The following is a 26433-nucleotide window of genomic DNA, read 5'->3' on the forward strand; positions in this document are numbered from 1 at the left end:
AATTTTTAAATAAAAATTAACGGTTAATTTCACGTCATCAAAAATCCTAGTCATCACCTGCCAAATCATCAACTACTTTGATATGTCAGCCAAAATTCACCTCAAGGACCTTTTTAAAAGTTTTGATATTTTGGCAGGAACTAAAATCAAAACAAGCCGTAATTACAATGTTCGTTTTCAATATTTAAGCCTTGATTTTATTGTGTATCATAATATCATGCTATTTTAAGTCAAGTCTAATTTGCAAGCATTGTGGTGTGGCATGGCAACAGGCTACATTTGATTGTATTTTTTCATTTTTTTAATAACATTGTACTTCGCTAATAAAACAAAACAAAATCAAAAGGTACCGAAAAATTATTTTTGTATATACTAATAAGTCGAAATAGGGTTAAATTGTAATATTTTCGTAAGTACTCTATCTCTCAATCCATATATGCTTCTATCTATGAAAATAAATGTATAACTTCGTTAGTTTATTTTTCCTAACAACGGGGACACGTGGATCGTTCATCATAGTCATCTTGTTATCAAACAACGCATGTGACAATCACAAAGGATAGAAGAACATTTTAGATCTCCAAACCACTACTTTTTTTTTCTTTATATGAACAGGCTACTTTATGCCGTATCCGATCCTAAAATATACCTCTCAACTTTTTGGCGCTTATTGATTTGATCGTTGCAGTGTATACTACCACCTTTCGATGGGGTTCAACCACCAACAATAGTCCTAACATTGCGACGAACTAATAAATTAAAAGATCAATGAACTAATAAGTTGATGAAATTAAATTTTAATATGAGAACACGATTTATATAAAATTTAACTTTATATGACATTTTATTTAGTTTTATTTTATAATAATACATTTAAGCATATAAAAAATTGTTATAAGCTAGCTACTATACTTAATTACATAACATTAGAATTTTATGATTTGAAAATAAAGTACACAATTAATATAATAAATAATTTATATTTACTTAAATTTGGCCTAATTACTTCTTATAGGATAGTCAGAAATATATTTTATTAAAAAGAAGTATAATATGTATAACCTAATAATTTTATAAGATAGGTTCATTAATTAAAATGACAAGAATAAAATGAGATAGAAATAACAAATATTATTGATATGAAGCAAACATTGATACACCAAACTGAACCTTAACCTGAAATACAAAACACTTCAAGATTATAACACAAACAAAGTACTGAAAACAACACAACACAAAAGAGTTACATAGACAGACACATTTTAATTTATTTTATGACAAAGTGGCATGAGACATAATAACCAAAAGGTTGATCAATGTCCCACACTCTTATTCCAACATCAAACAACAAAACCCACTTTCCTAAAGCCACAATGAATCCTAATGTTTAGAATTTGCATTGGTCTTATTGTGGCAACACTTATAGCTAATGAAAATTTCCATGGTACTTGGACAATCAGGACATTTGATAGTCTCAGGTAACTTTCCAGCAACAATAGGAACTTCAAGGTGTGAGCAAACGATGAAGTCACACGAGCAACACTAGTGTGATACTCTGTGAATGCAAATTCAAACCCTTTCTTAATCACAAGATCTTTCCATTTCTCAAATTCAGCAACAGTTTGAGAATTGTAGAACCATGACCACTCAATACCACAGATGGTCCTTTACTAAGGAGAGCCCAACCGGTTTCATTTTTGTAGGACAACAATTTTTGAACTTCTTGAGTCACTACATCAGTTGTTTTGTGAATTTTAGTCACAAAGAGACTCTCAATTCCGCCCCAAAAAACGACTTATGAGGTTTTTGTCTTCCTTGTCAACATAGAAGAGCTCAATGGAAATCTTTGCCTCTTTTATTGTTGCATCGTTGGATAGAGCAGTTGCATACTTAGTGAATTGTTGGATCCATTCTTTGTCATGTCCTCCATTAGTAGAAAATGTGTTTGCCCTGTTCAATCTGCATCATAGGAAGAATCACATTCTTTAGTAGTCTCAAATATGTCATATGATGAATGTAATATCTATGTACCACTAACACCGACACTTCTGATCAAACATGTGTCCTGGTATCCGACACATATCAATGTCGAACACTGACAGAACACTGACACATCTGATTATATTGAATCATGTGATTTTTTCAAAAATTTTATCGGTGTAAACTTGTTACAAAAAAATTGTAAGGAAAAAGATAAATAAGTTCATTGTTCAACTTAATTATTTTGTAAAATTTACATACCGATGTGGTTATGTTGCGGTCAATGGTACCTACAACAGATACATGCCAATTCCTTTCTTTTTGTATTCTTTCTTTCTTCATCAACAAGTGTAAAAGGGAAAGCCTTAATTCCATAAGCTTTAATCAAATGAAATGCATTTGGGTGTTGAACTTTTCCTTGAGGACTAAACACCACAAAAGTAGTTTTCTTTTTGAAGTCCCATTCTTCATTAATGAACTTAAATCCTGCAATGTTTTCAACATTCGACACCACATACCATGGTATCTTGCTCTTCAAAATCTCGAATTTCTTGTGGAGTTGTTTCGTTCCATGTTTCCACAATTGGAATCCAAACAATTATTGTATTGTTCATTTGTTTTGATAGATTCATACACTGTTCTTACTGCTGTAATTTCTTTCATCTGTGACATCTAGAGTTGAAATGAACAGATACACCATTCTTCTTTTTTAGGACAACATTAATGTCAACCTGCACGATAACAAATTAATCAAATTAAAAACTAGGTAAATAAAAATCGGAGGATCAGCTAGTAAAAGAGTAAAAATAATTACTAACATTTATTATTTAATTTTTAATAAAAAAATTCAACATTTTAATGTTTTCAACATAGGATAATACTGTATCTACCAAATATATGTGTGGATATTGGTTCTCCTATATATACATCATTTTCCTATAGTACATTAGTACTGACTATTTTACTAATTTAACTTGGTTATTCAACTGACATCTTGGGATGATTATAACTCGGCAATAGATATATAAGATTCTATACTCTTGACCACACATATAGACAAACATATATGACATTTTTTTTTTTTTTGACTTAATATTTGACATGATATTGTTTCATGGATTTTAATATAATACAATTCTTTTTTTTTTTTTTTAAATGTAGAAGAGGCTATCTTGGAGAATATTCAAACTCCCTCTCATGTATTATTGATCAAACTCTTATACATCTCTCATCTTATAAATATATAATGCAAATTCATATGATCAATTTTTTTTCTATTACTATAAAATTTTAAAAAGGAATGCAATATTAATTTTTTATAACAAAAATATACAAGCAACAATTTTTTTAATTTAGTGACAAGAAACGAACCGTGGTCTTGGTAGCACCATCGTAAAGCAACTGTGGAACACCCTTAGGAAAAATCAGAAACGAAAGCACCACCAGTTATCTCAGTTGGAGTTTGTAACAGTTTCCTTAAGCTGTTGGATGTACGTTGCTGTATCTGAAATTAAGAATATTTCACCACATTAGCCTAGAATAATGATTTATATTTTTTTACAATATATTATTATTTGCTTTACTGACTTTTTTTTTTCTAATGGCAAAATAATATTATATTAATAAAAACAATTTTTTTATGGTGAACTAAAAATATTAATGACATCAAAGAAAACAAAAGACATCCCAATTGAATTGACACCTCTTGTGTTTTCCAATCCTTTGTCGAATGCTCATAATAATAAAAATGATAAATTACAATGGGGGACCAAACCTTACCCAAAAATAATGGAAAAAGGGGGGAAAAACAACAAAAAAAAATGAAAACGCGAAAAGAAAGCTAATTCGCTAACTTGTTCTCACAACAATTCCAAATAACCATATTGATTCGGCAACACATAAAACAATAGAACAAGAAAATAGAACAAGAAAAAACATGAGAAAAAAAAAAGACACCAACAAAAAAACTAAACACCTTAACCTCCCAACATAAGAAGATCCGAAACCACATGCTTTACTGACCTATCTGTTGACGAGCGAGAGTGATATGCTTCCTTAGTCTGATGAGGATGATGTTGATCTTTTGACCATAGTGGGAAAGTTCTTGCTTATGCTCCCTTAATAATTCATCAAATTAATTAACAAACATATATGAAAAAAAATAATTTATTAGGGTGCTGCAAATGATAGGTGATGATTATGGGGTGCCAACATAATTGGAATGTCATAGTTATCATGTGATGCATGTGCACGCTAATGTTTTATATAAAAAAAAAAATACATGAAAAAAAATAATTATATCATGGTTTTGGAAATTGACACAAACACATCAAAAAAATGTGTTAAAAAATTATGATTACGGTTAAACAAAAAAAAAAAATCAATAATATCTTACGATTCAGTGACGAGGCAATCCAACTGAGTAACAATGGCAGCAATAGTGATGATGGTCCAATAGACATCAACAGGGATTTGTTCAACAGCAACCTCCAAAGCAGGAACAACCTTTGTGTCATACCTCTCATTAAGGTTGTCCAATTCCAGTATAAATTCCAACACTTGCACAGTGATTTTCACCAAACTGTTAAGCTCAGTAATGGCTTGACGATGTTTTTGTATCGCAGCAGGCTTTGTGAGAATCGGAACTCTTTTGAGAAAAGCAACAGATTTGGCAAGTGGGTCTGTTGGTAAATGTTGTTCAAGCAACCAGAATTCACCAAATTCAAGTGCAAATGCAGAGAGTGTGAGAACTGCTTTTGCTTCCCAATCATAGTGTGAGAGATTGTTCAATATGGCCAAAGTTGTTTTGTGTGCAGTTACCTCACTTGGTTGCTTGCATGACAACTGTTACCATAATCATAATTATTTTATCAATAACTTTCGTAACTAATTAATGTTTTCAAATTCTTGTTTTAATTAACTATTTCTTGATATTTATTCATGCTATTTTTTTTAATGGTAAATATATTATATAAAATTATAAAAATGAAAATTATAAGAGAAAGTTCAGTACAATAAAGAGGTACCAGAAGTACATTTAATTTAATCAGAACCTAACAATCTATGAGAAAAGACGGACGGACAGAGAAACCGTATTTGACCCAAAATTTAATTTATGTTAATATTTAGAACTAAAGCCAGTGTGTGCATTGTTGGTCCATAGAGTCATATAATTTGTAGATGATGATAATGATTTATTTAATTTATGTTTATATATTTAGAATTATAAAGGGAGTAGTATGTGAACTGTTTGGTCCATAGAGTCATATAATTTGTAGATGATGATAATGAGCATACTCATCAAATAAATCCATGTTTCGAATGAGAATTCTCAAAAAATTATAGTATGTAATTTTTTTATTATCTTTTTCGTTTTTACCAAATATATAGTCTATATATTTATATATCCAATACATTTCATCAGATAAATAATTGTAGTTAACAGATATAGTAGTATTTTCTAAATTAACATAGTAAAGTGTCGTAATGATGAGATATAATTATACACACAAACAAGTTAGACAGCATTTATATCAATAACTCTTCCTTTTTTTGTATAGTTTTTATAGAAATTTTGTTTTTATTTAATTTTCATTTACAAAATTTATAGCAATATTAGTTACTTCTTTGTTAAAATTATTTTAACTATTAATTGCATAAACAAAAATAAATGAAATAATAAATAATTATGAGTATTATATATGAGAAAATTAATTCTTTCAAAATTACAAAATTTATTAATTTTATTTGACTTCTTAATAAATTAAAAATGTAACAAAAAATATGATATTAAAAAGTAACCAAAAAAAAATAAATTTAAAATAACAATTAAAAATGAATTGTGTGTGTGTGCATGAGAGTAGGTGAGTGTGCCTAATTGTATGTATGTATGTTTGTTGAGTCACTTTAATTAGTGTGTGTTAGTTATACAAAGATGAGTGAAGTATTATGACCTCAGAAGAAATCTGTTTGAGGGTGCAGAGTGGTGAACTAAAATTTGGGATCAGAGACTTTTCATCTGTATGCTCCAAGCTAACTTTGGTACCCTGTCAAAATTTTCTACTATTAATAAAAACTATATTTTAATTTAAAGGAAAATTAATTATGTAGCAAAAAGTGTATAATATATAGACCTGAACAACACTATCAACAATGTGTGTTGAACGTGCAAGAGTGTTATGAGCAAGGGTGAAAAGAGAAACTGCATCAAATTTAGTGTCACTATTGTGAACATGAGTTGAGTAAATTTGTTCCAAAATTTGCTCATCAGTCATGGTTAAGGGGTTGTTCTCAACCTCATCAGAATGGAGGAGAGTCTTAAGGGTCTTTTTTACGACACTGGCCATGATTCTAGCTTGTTAAGGAAAGTTTGGGAATATTGGATGCAAAATGGGTTGATGAATCCATAAGCCCAAAACCTAGCCTATTTATAATGCCAAAAAGTGGTAAATTTATTGTTTTTGAAGGGCAAATTTGTATTTATGTAAATACAAGATGGTGACAAGTGTATTGATGATTTGTATCACGTGGATCGGATGGATATAGGGAGAGTATCGTGTCTTTGGTCATGACGAGATCGTACATTTTAGGTAGGGGTACTTTAGGGTTTTTTCATTAACAGAATAAGTAATATTATATGTCTTGAAACTCAATACATAGCTACAAGCCTACAAGGATATAAAAGTTTTATCATAAGGCAAAGAAAGAAAGAAATAAAGGCATCAAAATTTACTAGTTTTGATTTGACAATCAAAGTATTTCTGTGTTTTGTCAATAAACTAAAGTAGGATACAACGTGAAAAAAGACCTTATCATCATCGAAGACATGTGGTAGATATTCTATTACTATTTTTAGAGTAATTTGAATTGGACCATTGAAGTAGTTTGATCTAGTTGGTAAGTAATGCAAGTGTTAGATGCAGTGGCGGAACCAGAAAAAATAATTTGGGGGGGCCACAATTTTTTTTAATATACAAATTAAATACGAAAATAATATTATATATAAAAATATACCGTGTAAAAATATATGTTGGTCAAATTTGTGTTCAAATAAGGTTTTTTTTTTTAAGCAAATAAGATGTTATGTTCATATTTATATACATTTTCTTTTTGTTTACAATGAGTTGGGGATCGAACCCAGAACCTATTTATATACGTTTGTTCAATTAATTTTACTCAATATTATAAATTCAATCAGGTATGCGTTATTTTTGGACGAACAAAATCAAAGTTCATTATTATAAAATTAAATTATATAACTTAAAAATAATACTCTACGTAAATATACAAAGTGAAAATCATCAATAATAGAATATAAACTAATATTTGCACTAATACTTTGAACTAATATATATGTTGAGTTTCTTATAGTCATTAAAAATAAACTGTAAACAGATATTTACATTAATATTTGTACAAATACGTGTATAGAATTTCTTAAAATCATCAATAATATATTTGATTTAATAATACACCTATAAAAAAATTATTTTTTTGGGGTGGGGGAGGGCCGTGGCCACCCTCAGCCCCACCCTAGTACCGCCACTGGTGTGATGGTAATTTTTGGAATTGGTAGTCTCGGTGGAATATGAGCTTATTTTTTGTGTTTTTTTTTTTTTGGTATAAGTAAAAGAGTCTCCGACATAAATATAAGGTAAAAAATACTTTAAATTTAAGTCACTATTATAAGTAAAAGTTAACTATTTTTAAACTATTTAATACTACTATTTCTAATATATCCTTATTTAATTCTCTTTTATTTTAGGCATTTATTTCACTTTTACACTTTTCAAAATGGGTAATATAGTAAACATAACTCATATTTTGCATTAAATCAAAAAAATTAACTACACTTAACTAAATTTTTTAAACACCGCGTAAACATTTTTTTTGTTTATATTTGTGTCCGGAAGAAGTAGTTCCTTTTAGATATAAAGCTGTACAATACTATGAATAGTGTTAGAAACACTCTTTTGCACTTAGTCTCTAATTATATTGAAATCAATGTGTTCGTGTTATTTTAAAAATAAATCTCACCTAAAGTGACGAGATTCACGTGACTTTCGTCTAATTAAAAAATAATATTAGAGAGCATTTAAAAGAGTGTTGCTTACTTTTTTTTTTAATTACTATTGTAAACTATCGTTGGGAGAGTTTGCCACCTATTTGAGTCCCACAAAGTTTGAGGGATTAGTCTTTACAATTACACGAAGAGAATACTCGATTTAAACCAAAAACTACCATTAGAGAAAAAGAGGCAATAAAAAAATGTCACCGCCCAACAATTGACCAAATTATACTTTGTTAAATGAGTTGGGATCTTCAATATTTATTTTAGAAATAAAAGAAATGTAGAGTTTTATTTTTTTTGTCTAGTAGTCTAGTGGCTAGAAATTCGACCTTAAAAATGAATAAATAGAGTGTCTGGAATTCGAACCCCGACTCGTATATAATATATGTGATATCTCTAACAAGTAACAGTTGAGCTAAACTCATGGAGACAAACAATGGAGAGTTTTATTTAGAGAGATATAGGTAGAGATGTCAAATGGGCTGGCCCAGCCCGGTCCAGCCCGATGAGCTAGTCAAATAAATGGGCCAGACTGGCCCAATTATTATTATGCTAGCAATTATCAAGTCCGGCCCGGCCCTTGTGGACCAACTGGGCTAATAGACTAACCCCGGCCCATTTCATTTTACATTTTTTCTTCTTATTCAATATATTTTATATTATTTTGATGTATAATTAGTTCTTAATAATTATCAATTTTATTGAGATATTATTTGATGCAAGTGTAAATAATTTTTAAATCAACATTAAAAATCAAATAACTCTAATTTTAGGTAAATATACCCCCTTTTATTAGGCTTACACATTTAAATATATTTTTTATAATAATTTATCAATTAAATGATAATTTTTCATTGATATTATTTTTACAAAAATCACAAAAATGTGTTTTTATCAATTAAATGATTGGTTAATGACCCGACCCATTTTTTACAGCTCTAGACATAGGCACAAAATAAGTTAATAAATTTCACCATGACTCTCACTATCATAAAATATTTTTTAAAATAATTTAAACTTGTTTGTGTCTATATCTGTGAATCGAACACTCTTTTGTTTAAAAAAAATAATGTAAGAATCCTAATTTGTGTTAAATCCGTGTCCACCACATCGTTTGGTATAAAAAAACAAGAATGAGGAAGGGACAAGTTTAGTTGTCCCGCAAAAGAAAAGAGATAAGGAATTTGGAACCCACTTCTTCAACCAACCTGTACTGTACTGTAATATTCTCGCAATGTGAAAAAGAAAAAGAGAGGAGAGCCCCTACTACAACAAAGTTGTTGTCTATTATTACCGGTAATTAGTAATAGAGGTGTGTTATTTGAATTTTTATTTTTTTTTACAATCAATGGGACAACTTAAGATTTACAAGGCAATATGAGTGTTGGTACAAAAATTGTTAAGAAGTCTCTCATCGATTTGAGATGATTTTGACAAGTGTTTATAAACAAGAGATAATCCTCACCTTATAAGTCGGTTTTATAAAGATAAGTTAGATCCAATATTCAATTATAAGAAAAATCAAATACAAACAAAAAATTATTAAAAAAAACTAAAATGAAGTTGTAAGAAGGGTTTTCCATTATATTGTCCCAAAATTGTTGTCAACATAATGTAGGTCTATGAAGTTTCGATACGTGATATGATACCGATACGATACGACACCATTACGGCGATATGTGAAAATTTTCAAAATTTCCGATACGATACGATCGTGATACGTTATTTAAAAATTAAATTTAAAATTAAATATAGATAAATGCACAATATATAAACATAACTAAAATCGACAATGATAAAAAATTAACATTCAAATTACTCAAATCGAGCAAACAAGTAACAATATATTATATCTTACGTTAAGTACTACCCAAAAAAGAGGTGGGATTGGTAGCTCAAATGGTTAAGCTGATTGAGCTAAGGATTAAAGAGTTGGAGATCCAAAGTTCAAGTATCGGAGAAAAACTAACATACTATAACATTCAATAGTTACGAGGAAACACGAATTGCACTAGTCTACTTTCTTGCGTTTCTATTATCAAAGAACATTAATTGTCCTATACTTTTTCGATACGCGTATCGAGGAAGTATCCGACACGTATCAGTTATATATATATTTTTTAAAAGAATATTAATTGCCGATACTTCTCCAATACGTGTATCGGAAAGTATTGGACGAGTATCGATATCGAGTACGTATCGGACACGATACTTCGCCATTTTTGGAGTATCGGGACTTCCCAATCTCAACTACTCTCAATTATAAATAAAAAGTTACTTTTTTAAATTTATTGAATAATTATTCTTAGTAATTTAATAGTCTATATTAGACTTAGATAAAATATTTGTTCAATTAATCTAAATTTTTTATCTTTGGGTTATAGTTGAAATTAAAAGAAGTACCAAAAAGTTGTTGTCTACCATTTTCATTGTATTCTACCTTTTATTTGGCCCAATATTTTCTTCGTTATTACCTGAAAAAGAATTATAGAGGATTTTATTTTTACATAGATACATGTTTATTAAATTAATTAATCACTTAGAGTATCCCAAAAATAAAAAAAAAAAAAGTATTTTAAATGGTTATTGTTGAACTTAAAAATGAGCCATAGAAACGTTGATAGCTCCTAACAGTAATTTCGTTTTCTTCTAGTGATTGCGTTGACAGAAGAATTATGTCTCTCAATTGTGACTTCTTTAACTACTCAAAAGAACATTAAGTATGGTGTAAGTGGCAATTTTGCTCTACTGAGCTAAGAAATACATATAAAATATAGAGATAAAATACGTAAATAGCGTGTTTGAAAAACAAAGACATGGCAATATTTATAGGAAGATGCTTAGCTAGTCCCATCGGCCAAAATGTAGCGGTGTAAATAAAATCTTCGCCTTGCAAAACTATTTGTTATGGTAATACAACTTATCTGGGCATACACAAATGAGATAATTTAAATGTAAAACAATTTAGTCAAATAATTTTTCATCACTTCATCATCGTTTCAATTAATTTTAAATTTTTTTGTGTATGTGTCTAGGTGAAAATTATTTAGGTTTGTTTCTAACTAATGTTCACGAGTGATTGTGGTGGCGGTGCTCCACATTTGACTCCACATTCTCCATTTTTTGGGTGTTAGGAGTGCTCGCGGCGCGGTTGGTTCGGTTTTGAGTCATAAAAGTCATCCTACCCGCGAGATAAAAATGCATACGGTTCGGTTTGGTTCAGTTGGTTTTCGAAAAGTTATTCAAACCAATGCGGTTAGAGTTGGTTCGGTTTGTGCGGTTTATCACGATATAAAAAATATGACAATATTTCCAACTTGTTATAAAATAAACATAGGAAATTTTAATTTATTTTATTGTTTAAATGATACAATATGCATATACATAATAACTTATTTTTAGTATCAACAGTATAGTTCTGGATCGTGTGAAATGATATGTTTAGACAGCCTACTGTTTTATGGACTCAATATTTTGGGTTGATTGCTAATAGTTGATAGAGTTAAGTATTGCGGTTTGGTTTGGTTTGGTTTTCTGAAATGAAAACCGCAAACCAAACCAAACCATGCAGTTTAGAAGAAAAATGATTCGTGCGGTTAAAACTAAATGCGATTTTTTGCGGTTTCGGTTTGGATTGGTTCGATTTGCGTTTTCACTTTTGGATTGGTTCGGATACGATCACCCCTAGGCATGATCCGTCATATTATTTATTGTGCACAAAATCACATTGTGATTCTTAACACATTGTTTGGTTGGTAAGAATATAGAAGGAAAGTAAGTGAATGGAAAATACACAAATAAAAAATCTTTGGACAGTATGTTGCAGTAGTATTAAATACATAAATATTTATAGGGATAATAGATGTTTATTCCGTGCAATGTCAGGGAGTTTTGATTTATTTCTATGTAATTTTTTTTTAAATTACTTTCTGTAAAGTGAAGGTTCTTTCGTCTATCCCCTTATGAAATATATGTGGACTTAAAATTTTACATAAGTGATAATGTGGCGTGAATCAATATAATGTTTTTTTTTGGTTATTCAGAGTGAATGAAAGTGTGAAACAAAATAAAAATATCAAAAGTCTTTTTATTTTTTTAAAATACAAAGTCTCAATTTTTTTTTATTATTCATGAAATAAAATGTTTCACATTATTTTAAACGGTGGAAGATGCTAACTTTTCTTCTTCAATGGCCTTTGTTTTTATTTTCAAGGCCTTTTTCTTGCTGTGAACTAATGAACTTGTGATTTATGAGTGGTTTTTTTTTTCTCTTGATAAATTTTTTATATTTAGAGGCCTACATGCCTTGTTTGGGTTGTCTTACCCTTGAGTCGACCCTATTTGTTATGGAGGGAGTAGAGCGTGAAAAATGGAGGAGATCGAGAGATGAAACGACGAAAATGTAAGGAAATGTCTCGTTGTACCATACACTTATGATATATGAGATGTTTTGTATTCTAAAATATAATTATATTATTTTTAATTGAATAATTTATAAAAGATAAAGATGAATTTTAGTTAAGATAATAACGGAAAAAGTGGAAAAAAAATGACTACACAACATAAATAATGAAAAATAGAGAGGATCCTAATTATTAATTAACTCAAGTTTTGCATTAAAAATAACATTTTCTATGTTATTAAAATTTTTTTTTTTTTTTTTTGATAAGCAAAAAAATGAATTATAAGGAGTACAAAGGGTACTCAACCCTTACAATTCAGAATAGATCACTTTAGATGCGTTGAAAACAATCTAAAGGATTATTACGCCATTCAGAGAAAACTAAATTAACATTGTTCCCTGTTCGGCCTATAAACCAAAATCAAGAAAAATAAACAATTTGCTCCACTAAAGGATTAAAATTGTTGATTACACAAAGTTTAAAATAATTTTAAAGTCTTGCTAACATGTGCCCTTTTAGGGCACGACATATGTATAAAAGTAGAAAATTTTCATTGAATAAAAAAGAAAAGGCTTAATTAGTCTTTTGGTCCCTTAAAGATATTTTAGGTTTCACAATGGTCCCTTAAAGAAAAAAAGGTCCGGATTGGTCCCTTAAAGACACATTTGTTTCTCAATTGGTCCTTTCCGTCAATTTTTTACAAAAAAACGTTAGTTTTAGTTGACTGGATTGTGGATGTCATTAAGTGTAAGTGGTCCACCAAAAACCTTATTAATTTTTAAAATTTTAACCATTGGAATTTTTTGTTATATCTGGTTTTAAAATTTAACGGAAAGGACCAATATGGCAAACATATATGTTTTTAAGGGACCAATCCGGGCCTTTTTTTCTTTAAGGGACCAATCCGAGCCTTTTTTTCTTTAAGGGACCATTGTGAAACCTAAAATGTCTTTAAGGGACCAATAGACTAATTAAGCCAAATGAAAACTTATTGATTTAATAAAATGATTACACGACTTTTGAGGTCAAATTACTATATATGTATCTTTAGAGTATTTGAAAAAAATAATTTTAACGTCTTTCTATTATGTGTCAATAGGGTAGGGCACATCTTAAGGGATATATGTGTTGGATATTTTATAGAATAATTTATTTTAAAGTTAATTATTTTATAATGATTAAATTAATAAATTTATTTTAGACTAGGTTATAACATTTTGTTAAGTACACGTTTATCTTTTAACTCCTATTTACTTGGTTTTCAATCCTAATTAATAGGATTTGCGGTTATACTTGGAACATTATTATTTTTATTAATTAGAGCATATGAATATATGATGTAGAGGCATATATATGATAGTGGTACGGGAGAGGTTTAGAACAATGAGAATGAGATATGAAATAAAAAGAAGTGATAAAAACATAACACAGTTTTCTCTCCCGATACAATTGAGTTCCTTCTTCTTGGGTGCATTTTCTGTTATTATTTTCTTGCTAGTTCTGTCACCTCGAATATGATTCATATTCGGGAAGGACCTGTTCAATCCTGGGGGATTTGCGCTTATGAGGCGGATAAACCCTTAAGGACAGTGCGATTAGCACGCCTCAGGTATTGTATCACGGTTTACTTATGCGGTCTAATTTTGCAGGTCTAATTCGTTGTTTACTATGCGGGTGTCTACATGAAATTATTGCACTCACAAGAGATAAGTTCATCTGAATTCTATTTTAGTTTATTCTCTATAATATTTGTTGTATTACTTAAATTAATATATGGTTGAATATTGTGATTAGGTCCAATTTTTACAACAATATGTAATTCCTTAGGGAACATATTAATTTTTTTTCTTTATAAAATTGAATGCCCAAAATATTAGGTAAATATTTTTATATTGAGTTTCTTACGTTTAGATTAACATGTACTCCCTCTAGTCCATTATATAAGAAAACTTTTGTTTTCTATATTCATAGAATAAATTATGTATTTAGTTTAGTTTTTAGACCAAATACATCAATCATTCTATGAATCTAAAAAATAAAATTTTTCTTATATTAAGGATCGGAGGAGTACTATTTTAAGTTTTAAGAAACATGTTAGTTTTTTCTTTATTTTTTTCTTTCTCTAATCTTTATTCATTCTCGGTGGAGAAATTAATGCAGTGTTTGTGGCTACCAGACATATTAAAGTGAACATATATGTACTATCTTTTTTCCAGTTTTAGGCCTTCATCATCTCATGACTAGTGTGGGTAATGTTTCCCGGGTCTCGCTAATTTTAACCTTTTAAAACGTGCGTTTTGGATACAGTCATGTATGTGAGGACAAACTCTTTTTCTTTCAATCAATAGTAATAGAAGGCCAATTCTAATATGACCAAGTCCTCCAAGTTGTGCATGGTGCACAAGTGGCGACTTATATTATAACGAATACGAATTTTACAAAATCCACCGTTCGATTGATAGTTTATATCATATAGATCATCTATAAAAAATTTGAAATTTTTTGAAAATCATTTGATATGTTATTGAGACCCATCAAAATTAATGGTATTCAATAAAAACCCAAAAACCGTTAATTTTGATGAGTCTCAATAACATAGCAAATGATTTTCAAAAAATTTCAAAATTTTTATAAATGATCTATATGATATAAACATTCAATCCAACGATGGATTTTGTAAAATTCGTATTCGTTATAATATAAATCGTCCACTTGTGCACCATGCACAACTTGGAGGACTAGTTCATGTTAGACAAAGCCGTAATAGAAAACGAGTCTGATGATAAACCCTTATCATTGCATTCATACTAATTAGTAATGACTAGTGTGATGTAATGTACTGAAGATTATTTGTTTGGTTTCTTTCGTTATGTGTCCAAAATCAACTCCATGTGCATTGAAGGCCACACACACATTATCATATTATTTCTCGTAATTAAATTACTAACAAAAACTGATGTGGAGATTTAATTTAAATAAATTGACGGAGGACAAACCTTTGTCATTGCATTCATACTAACTTTTTTTTTTTTTTGATAGGGCATTCATACTAACTTTTACAACCATTTTGTAAAAGGAAATAATTTTTCAATAATGTTCATTATACATTGATTAAATAAAACAGAAAAGTGACCTAGGTGGCAGTTGAACTCACAACTAGAGCCGGGTATACGGACCGAGGTTCGCGGGCCGAACCGTTTAACCCGCAGCCCGCACGAACTTAAAACCAAATTTTTTTGGCCCGTTTACATTTTTTCCCGTGTGGGTTGGACCGTTAAAACCGCGGGTTAAATCCGCGGGTTCGCGGGTTAGCCCGTGGTCCGCCTTCTTTTTTTTATATAATTAATTACAAAATTTATCAAATATAAATAACTTGGTCCATGTCCAAATTCAACTTTTTTAACCACAAAAAAAAAAAAAAACTTAGTCTAAACCCTAATTATAAAAAGCAACAACACAATCCAATTTTAATCAAGTAGACAACAACACAAAACATCAGGATTCAGACATATTCTTCTATTTATAATCTTTTGTTCTTTTTCACTATCTTTTACTTTGCTTTAGTTGTATATACATTTGCTAGTATTTAAAAGATACATGTCCAAATGAGTAGTTATTTTTCTTTGAGGTATTTTCCGCTATTATGTTTTGAATAATTTGGTTACCTTGATGTGATTTACTTAAGTTGAATATGTTAATCTTTTTATGCTTTTTTGGTACATGTTTAAAGTTTTTCTCACTAAAATGGACGGAACAAAAATGACGATAAGAATCAATTGAATTTGATTTTGGTTGCATTACTTACAAAGAGAAGATAGATAAACTCAATGATATCACAAACTTTATTTATTTTTATTTCTTAGTTACAATTTATATGTTATAACATAAAATTATTAATAATATATTTTTTAAGCTTTCATTATATCAATATTTTACTAATTTAGTTTATTTTTTGAAAAAAATGATTTTTTATTTTTTTTGGTAATAGTTCGCGGGTTAACCGTTTAATCTGCGGTCTTATGCGGACCGGACTGAGGCTTAATATTATAACTCGTTTATATTTACCGACGGACTTGTTCGCCCCGTTTAATATGCGGGTTTATGCGGGACGGGTTAAACGGGCCGGGCTAGCCCGCATACCCAGCTCTACTCACAACCTGTTGATATTAACACACTATAAGAGCGACACGCACACCACTTACACTTTTCACAATCCGTTGATAACTTATAGTTTTTTTTTGACAATAACAAAATGATATTCATTCATTCAAATTGATAGATTACATAAAAAACAACCACATAATCAACATCGCTAAAAACGTAAAGGGTGAATCTGCGAACAAAACTCACAGCATCCGAGTTAATAGCATACAACGGCAAAATGCCTACAACAAATAATATGATAAAGTTAAAGTCACCGAAGTATCCATGCCTCCGGATCTGCAGCGTTGAAGCCCAAATCATTGGTTGAATCTGTAATTGATTGAAGCCGATCTTTTTGGTAGAAATCAAATGAACACCGCACAATATGGGACAACAAAAACGTCGCACAAGACGACGAACAACACAACGCCGCACTCAGACGGCGAAATCACAAAAAAGAAAACACAAAAGAAAAACTTGATCAATGTGAAGATCACTTATTTAAATAAAGAAGAAAATGAAAAACAATTATGAGGGGTGATTTTGGGTCAAAAATTGACCCTAAAACCACCTCTCCTTGATAGATCAAGAAGAAAAAAAACTAGGTTAAGGTGGGGGGCGGCGGCTATGAGGAAAAGGAGAAGAAAATGTGTATATGTTGATAACTTATAGTTGAAAACTCATAGTTGATAAATTAATTAAAGTGTTTAGTAAAATTAATACTCCAACTAGCTGATAAATCTAAATGACATAAAAGAACATTATTATTTTTTTTATGCAAATAAATGGGCATTATTAATTCATGATACAATCAAATTTATATTTAAGATACTCAGAATTTAGTCATTTAAACTTATTAATTAATATATCTTTTATTACTAAATATATTTTATTTGTTATTATTAATTACATTTTATTGTTGAAATTTTATTTTAAATATATCTTAAAAAAATCATGCTTTTCCTAAAAGTAAAAAAGTTTATTTTTTTTTATAAAAAATGTGTGATTATATTCACGTAAAACAAACATGGTTATATATATATATTTTTTTTTATCAAATTGAAACATGGTAATTGTGCGGTTGGTAGAATGTTACGAATAAATTAAGCTACTAGGTTTGGTATGATGGTGAGAAATTTAGAAAATATGCATGTGATTCCTTCTCCTCCATTCTAAAACAAAAAAAAAATGAATAAATTCGTTATAAATTAAACTTACATTTTTATGGTACCAATACAAACTTATACTTTTTTATTTTAAATTATACTCCCTCTGTTTTGTATAAGTGTCCAGTTCTATCATATATTCAGCGTTTTTAATAAACTGTCCAGTTTGTGTTTTAATGATACAATTTGTCAATTATACCTTTTGTCAATTATTGTTATCTTTTTCAATATATTTTTATATGAGTCAGGATCCGTTGACACCAACTAGTTTGACACCAAATATTACACCTCTCAATAACGTTTTAACCGATATAAATTTTATAAAATCCACCGTTGGATTGAAAGTTTACATCATATAGATCATTTGTGTAAAATTTCAAATAAATCCAAAATCATTTGATATGTTATTGAGATACATCAAAATTAACGGTTTTTGTATTTTTTTAAATGCCGTTAATCTTTATGTGTCTCAATAGCATATCAAATTATTTTGGATTTGTCTGAAATTTTACACAAATGATCTATATGATGTAAACTTTCAACCCAACGGTGGATTTTATAAAATTTATATCGGTTAAAACGTTATTGAGAGGTGTAACATTTGGTGTCAAACTAGTTGGTGTCAACGGATCCTGACTCTTTTTATATATATATATATTTGAAAAACTAAAGTTTTTTTTCAAAAAAAGAAAGTTTGTTGCTTTTTTTTACGATAGAAAATCCACTTTCTTAATTTGGTGTTATCATTCTAACTGAACACTTAATTATACGAAAACGGGGGGAGTAATTAATTATAAATAAACAAATTGGGATTTAGTTAAAATATTAAGGGTAAAAATGAAAGAAAAAATGATAAGTTATAAACTATAAACTCAAAAGCTAATTGAAATAGTATTTTTTTTTCTTCTGACTCAATTGTATTGAAATAGTGTTTGAAAAATAAATATTAAATTAGAAAAACAAATTATAAATTCTTTTTAAAAAAACTGTCATCTTTTCAATTAAATAAGCTAATAATAAAATATAAACATAAGATAGCTAGGTTTTAAGTTTTTCCGAACGGAACTTATATCATGTGATATCTGATAAGTGGGGGTGTCAGGAGTTCAAACTCCGATCCCTGTATATAAAATTTTAACTAGATGATATACAGGTATCGGAGTTCGAACTCCTGACACCCCCACTTATCTATCTTAAGGGTAAAATTTCTAGCCACTAGATTATTTGAGAAAAATAAATAATATGGAATTTGTCTTTAAGCTTGTGTATTTAATAATTTAAACTAGAAAAACTTTTTTTTGTAATATTTATTTATTTTTCATTAATCATTTTCTTGGAGTATTGTTCTACGTGACTCTTTGTTTAATTTGTTTTTGTTTGATAGACGAAATGGTAAAGCCATTGAAAAATCACACAGAGTGAAGTGACCGGAGTTTGAATCCCGATCCTTTAATTTGAACTATTTAATTTGTTTTTACTCGATAGTTCTAATTACTTTTTTAGCGATAAATGGTTTCTATTGCAATTATAAGTTTATTGAAGAATTTTGTTAGTATTATATGCTTCATGTCATTCCACTTTATTTAGGTTGCAAATAGCTAATTAATCTTCTCACTTGTCACAGTTTAGCAGTACTTGCACTTTATTTGTTATAATATGATAGAATCAAGTTCTTGAGCTAATTTTCTAAAAACAAAGGGACTAAAATTGAAAACTGGAAAATTAAGCAGAAAACTAAGTAATTAACAACTAAATTAAGCAGAAAAGTTCCTAAACTTGAAGACCAGCCTCCAATGCAGATTCTCTATTAGTAGTTGTTTTTTCATCAGCTTCACCAGAAATCTCTTCCAAAGATTTTCCTTTAGTTTCAGGCACCAAGAATGTAAACATCATCCCCAAGAAATTAGCCACACCCAAAAGCAGAAGCACATTTCTCACTCCAATAGCATTTTGAGCATATAAGAAACCAAAAGCACCTACCATTGCACCAGCTTTTCCAGCAGCAGCTGATATTCCATGACATGTTGACCTTAACCTTGCCGGGAAAATCTCGGCTGGAACCACAAAAGTCGTTGCATTTGGACCGAAATTTGCAAAGAAGAATGTTAAGGAATACATGACAACAAATCCAATTTGGTTTCCATTCATTGTCCAATGATGATATGGAATAGCCAATGCAAACATGAACACAGTCATGAAGAAAAATCCCATCAACTGAATTGTAAACCTTCCGATTCTATCAATTAGCGCCACCGTGAACCAATAACCAGGAACAGTGCTGCAAAGTGCTATTAGAGTTTGTGCTCTAGCAATTTTATAAACCTCTTCAATGGCACTCATGGTTTTAGCTTCTGGTATCCATCCAATTGCACTAAAAATATCTTTCTGAAAAAGATTCTGACTATAATAAGCAATATCTAACAAGAACCAAGTGATGGCAGTTCCAAGCAAATGAAGTCCGTGACGGCGAAGAAACCTTTTTGTAAACAAACCAAAATCATTCTCATTATTCCCTCCTTGTGTTTGATCCAATTGCTGAACATTTTCCTGTTCAGCTTCAATCTCAACTTGCAAAATTTTCGACATATCTTCAGTAGCTTGTTTAGTATTCTTGGCAACCAAGGCAGTGTATCTCGCAGTTTCGGGCATTTTGATCCTCCAATAGTATGTAAGCGATGCTGGAATTGCACCGAACATTAAGATTATCCTCCAAACATAATCTGCTTGTGAAACCGTGGACAAAACCGGATTAACTTGAAACGCCGGTGCAGGATACAAAGCTTTAAAAATAGACGAAACTATAATTGCAACCGCGCCAGCAGACAAAATTCCGAAACCTTGCATAGCAAAAACAGCCGCTATAAAAGCGCCACGAGTCTTTTTATTTGCATACTCGGACATAATTGTAGCTGAAAGAGGGTAATCGCCACCAATTCCGAATCCAAGCCAAAACCTGAAGAAACAAAGAGTAGCTACAACAGTTTTGGGATCTTTACTAAAAGATAGACCAGAAGCAAGTGAAGATATCACCATGAGCATAAGGGTCATTCCATAAACACGTTTTCTTCCCATTTTGTCACCAAGCCAACCAAAGAAAAGTTGTCCTGCTAGTGTTCCACAGAAGGCAACACCATTGATTGCAGCAGAAACATTTTGTGGCAGAGAACCTGGATTTTTACCGCCTTCGTAGTAATAAACACGGCCGAGTAATTTCGTGACAAGGGAAATGCAGAAGAGATCATAGGAATCAGTGAAAAATCCCATTCCTGCAATCACAATTGCTGTGAAATGATACAATTGTGTTTTGGCAACATCAAGTGCATTAAGCACCTTCAACTGTTCGTTAGCCATGTCACAAATACCTTACTACAACAATATTCTCCAATGTACCTTAATCTGAAATCAAAATATATACAATAAAATAATTAGAGGGGAGATAGAAAATATAGAATGAAAGTGGTGCTAGATGAATCCAGATTCCTTGTTGGCGCCAAAATCCCGCATTCACCCAGTCGCCATGTGATGTAGGAAGGCTGGCTGCGCGTATCGAAGAAGTTGTGCGTTGTCACAAGAGGAAGAACTGTAATCCCGCTTATTAGAATTATTTGCAAGAACCAAAACTATCAAATAAAACTCTAGAATACACCAAAAGAAAGAAAATAAACTTTCAATTTTTATTATGATAAAAGATAGTTTATTTTTCCTTATTTTAAATCTGAATAGAAGTCCTAAATTCACTTGTTCTAAATTAAACTAGATTACTAACTAACTTGTTCTAAATTCACTATCATTTAAATGTAAAAGATAATTGTTCTAACAATAATCTTATCCCCAATAATACTAAAATTAAAACAAATTTAAAAAATATAATAATTCCTAACAAATAATCCTAATAAGTGGGATTAGAGCTCTTCTTCTGCGCAACTTCTTCTTCGATACGCGCAGCTAGCCTTCCTATATTACCATGTCGGTGGCCGTTGGATCAATATCGTGCAGAATTTAGTAACATTTTTTTTTATATACCTAAAATCCCGACCTTTGAAATCTACACAGCCTGATCTTGATCCAACGATATGGCAACTATGTGAATCGAAATTAGGGCGTAGACAGTTCAAATGCATATGCACGTTATTGCAATCAAATTAGGTGAAGATAGTGTGTGAAAATGTGACATTCAAATCAAATCATATAATTGAACATTTAGATAAATTAAATAGGAAGTAATTACAGTTTCCACAACAATGAATCAAAATAAAACAGGTTTCAAAATATAGAAAGGGTGAATAATATTACATGAAGTAATGGCTTGAGTCAATAAACTTTAGAAGATTTCATTGTATTGCTATTAAAGAAGCTTCATGCATAGTACTGAAATTCATGTGCTTATAATAATACTATAAAAATCAAAAGGATAGATTAAACAGATTAACAGAAGATAATTATTTGTTTTTATAATTTTGATTTTGATTTAGAGTTAGATACAGAAACAAAAAAGAATATTCCACGTATCGATTCATATGATAATAAATAACAGAATATCCTAGATTAGTGGATAAAATCCCCAAAGTTATAGGTAAACGGAAATCACGTGAGATTGAAAAAGGAAAAAGATGTACAAGTTGGATCATATAAAAGGTTTAAAATTTTAAAGGTGGCTGCAAAACACCGGATTTAGTTAAAATTTCTGTTAGAAAAAAAAAAAAAAAAACTCAAGTAGAAAACAAAAACAAGAACACTACCACAATTAATTAAACAAGAACCAATAACTGGTGTCGTGGTGATTGACACTGTACTTAGTAAGAAAGATCAGATGCCAGAATGACCCCCGAACCAGTTTAAAATATTGGTGGTGAAAATTAAAAAAAAAATGTTTTGAAATATTTTACCCTTAACTTTGAGTTTAAACTTTAAGTTTTAAATAAAAGATTTTGTATGCATGTTAAATGAGACCTGGTAAGTCCGATTTGAGAGGAAAGTAAAACCTAAAAAAATATATATTGCTTCACATGATATTCGAATTCGTGATCTTTTGAACAATTTACAGCACAATCAGTTAAATTTAATACTTTAACTTAGAATTTAAATTCAGGTTCATTTGCTTTAAAGTGAAACTCATATTAGAGGATAGTTATTATTTAGATAATATTGTAATTATTATGTAGATAGCAAATAGTCATTGCCAGCTATAATACAGTCATGATCAATTTGTTATTATTGTCATTATAGGATTGAGATTAATTCTCCTCAATTATAGGATATTGAGTTGTATATATGTAAATGATACTTATCAATATTAATCATTCAAAACCTCATAACAGTGTTGTACTGTTACTTTTATATGCTATCAGAGCTCTAAAAGCTTAACAGCTATTACGATCCAATTTTTTTTTTCCACCACCATGACTACATCAACTGCCTCTAACACCACCTCCAACAACACCATAGCCGTCGGCACCAACACGGCGATCGTCCTTCAGACCCACCACTCGCTCAAATTGACGAGCCAAAACTATCCGGCCTGGCGTGTTCAGATGAACGCTCTGTTCATTGGATACGATCTCACTGGCTACATCGATGGCACAACAGAGTGTCCTCCCAAAACTGATCCAAATTTCAATTTTTGGACTAGGCAAGATCAACTTATCTTGCATGCTATTATCACTTCAGTGGATCCTAGCATTATCACTGCCCTAGGCAATGTGAAAACATCACAACAAGCATGGGAGGTTCTCCAAAAAATGTTTGCTAGCAAGACCCGTTCACGTATTATGCATCTCAAAGAAAGACTCTCCAGACTCAACAAAGGAGCAAGTTCTGTCTCTGAGTATCTCAACAATGTCAAAGCAATTGCAGATGAATTGGCCATTATCAACTCTCCTCTGGATGACATCGATCTGGTCATTCACACACTCAATGGTCTCGGAACGGAATATCGTGAGATAACGACTGCTATTCGCACTCGCGAAAATCCAATTAGCTTTGACAACCTTCATGATCTACTCACAGATTTTGAAACCTATCTCAAAAGAGATGAAATCAATAATGATAATTCATCTCTCGAGTCCATTGCCACTGCCAATGCTGCTTTCAAAGGCAAACAACCTTATCAGAAACGAGGCAACTCTTATGGTGGTTCTTATCCCAACAATGGTGGATCCACATCCTCTGGTCAATCTCGCAAAGTCATCTGTCAATACTGTGACAAAACAGGACACTCTGCAAAGATCTGCTACAAACTTCATGGTTACCCGAGGCGCACTAACAGCTCCGCTGCACATCATGCACGCACTAATAACTTTGCTGCTCATCATGCGCGTGCAACTCCTCGTACTGCTTCCTCTCAAGAATGGATTATGGACTCCGGCGCAACACACCACATCACTAATGCTCTGGACAACCTCCATCTGAATCGTCCCTATCATGGCACAGATGAATTACTTGTTGGTGACGGCTCGGGCCTACCTATAACACATACTGGTAAAACATCTATTTGCACTTCCTCTCACTCACTTCAACTACCACATGTTTTACATGTTCCCAAAATATCAAAAAATCTTTTGTCTATCTCATCTCTCTGCAAAACTAACCCTATTTCTGTGGAATTTTTTTCTGATTATTTTTTGGTGAAGGATTTGAAGACAAGGGCTCCTCTAATCAAAGGTCACCATAAGCAAGGTCTCTACATCCTACCACAACCAACATCCAGCCCTACAGCACTTCACGCCACCACCAACCGTCCATGGCATCACATCCTTGGTCACCCGTCCGATCGTATTTTGAGTCAATTTCCCTTTCTCAAGCAAATAAAACAGAAGGATCAGAATCCATGCATCTCATGCAACATAGTCAAGAGTCATAAGCTACCTTTTACTACTTCTAGTATCTCTAGCTCAAAACCACTTGAATTATTGTACACTGATGTATGGGGACCTTCCCCCACAAAATCAATAAATGGTTATGTTTATTACTTGATTATTGTTGATCACTTTACAAAATATATTTGGTTTTATCCTTTAAAAAACAAATCCGATGTGTCTATTATTTTTCCAGCTTTCAAAAATCTTGTTGAAAAATATTTTAATCTACCCATAGTAACTTTATACTCAGACAATGGTGGTGAATTCATTAAACTTAAAACATTTCTTACTACCCATGGAATATCTCATTACACCACTCCCCCACATACACCAGAACTTAATGCATTAGCTGAACGCCGACATCGACACATTGTTGAAACCGGCAAAGCCCTCTTACATACTGCCAACCTACCTGCATCTTTTTGGAGTCATGCATTTCGTACCGCTGTTTATCTTATCAACCGACTCCCAACACCAACTCTCAATATGAAATCACCATTTCAAATACTTCACCAAACCAAACCCAATCCTCTACATCTTCATTCCTTTGGATGCTTATGCTTCCCATGGTTAAGACCCTACACCTCAAATAAACTTCAACCCCGGTCTCAACCTTGTATTTTTGTTGGTTATGCCGATACACAATATGCCTACCACTGTCTCGACCCAACCACAAATAAAATATACACATCCAGACATGTCAAATTTTATGACCACATCTTCCCTTACAACACATATCGTCCATCCCATAACCCTCCATCAAATTCACCTATCATTACACAACAGCTCCTGCACACACTTATTTCTATACCAAACCAAGAACACCCACCAAACATTATCCAAAATAATGGCACTCCCTCCATTGAGACCACACCACTCACCGAACACTCAACTTCACATACGCCAACCATATCCTCTCCACTCATTACCGAACAATCAAATCCTTGCTTGGTGTCCAATGAAGAGAGTCCCTTAACTCCGAACACTTCATCAGGTAATGATCAAAACATTTCACCTCTTGTTCAAATACATGTGCCAATTAACCCCCCTGCAGCTCCCATACCTCCGAGTAGGCCCGTGACTCGATCACAAAATAATATTTTCAAGCCTAAAAGACTTTTTCAAGCTACAAAGCATCCATTGGCAGAGAATGTTGAACCTTCAAGTATCAAAGAAGCCATGAAACACGATCATTGGAGGAAGGCCATTTATGAAGAGTTTGATGCTTTAGTACGAAATGGAACATGGTCACTAGTCCCACCTCCAAAAGACACCAATATTGTGGGATGCAAATGGTTGTTTCGCATCAAAAGGCAAGCGGATGGCTCTATTGATCGATATAAAGCTCGCCTTGTTGCAAAAGGCTTTACTCAACGTCATGGAGTAGATTTTCATGAAACTTTTGCTCCGGTGGTTAGGCCCCAAACAATAAAAATTATCATCACTCTTGCTCTAGGACACAAATGGAAAATGCATCAACTTGATGTTAACAATGCCTTTCTTCAAGGATCTCTTAAAGAGCAAGTTTACATGACTCAGCCACCTGGACTTAAGGATTCACAACACCCGCAATATGTATGTAAACTACACAAAGCTATCTATGGTCTTCGCCAAGCACCTCGTGCATGGCATGATGCGTTGAAGAACTTCACAGTGTCCTACGGATTCTTATGTAGCAAGAGTGATCCATCTCTTTTCATTTATGCAGCCGAAGGTACTCTTGCCTATTTTCTTGTGTATGTTGATGACTTACTGCTCACAGGAAATAATGACCACTTCATGCACCAATTCATTTCCAACTTATCTAAAAAATT

At 31.4% G+C, this 26433-nt stretch overlaps 1 protein-coding gene and 1 pseudogene across 1 annotated transcript; both read right to left on the bottom strand.

The window, feature by feature from the left end:
• Nucleotides 1–1219: 1219 nt before the first annotated feature.
• LOC123902440 lies at nt 1220–6389 on the bottom strand (annotated as a pseudogene).
• A 13026-nt stretch (nt 6390–19415) lies between these two features.
• On the bottom strand, nt 19416–21113 carry LOC123902441 (low affinity inorganic phosphate transporter 1-like). The gene has a single exon (XM_045952174.1). The coding sequence runs from the start codon at nt 21111–21113 to the stop codon at nt 19533–19535; it is 1581 nt and encodes a 526-aa protein (XP_045808130.1). The 3' UTR covers nt 19416–19532.
• Nucleotides 21114–26433: the final 5320 nt, after the last annotated feature.

Source organism: Trifolium pratense, linkage group LG1 (genome assembly GCF_020283565.1).
Source record: "Trifolium pratense cultivar HEN17-A07 linkage group LG1, ARS_RC_1.1, whole genome shotgun sequence".
Classification (NCBI taxonomy): Eukaryota; Viridiplantae; Streptophyta; class Magnoliopsida; order Fabales; family Fabaceae; genus Trifolium; species Trifolium pratense.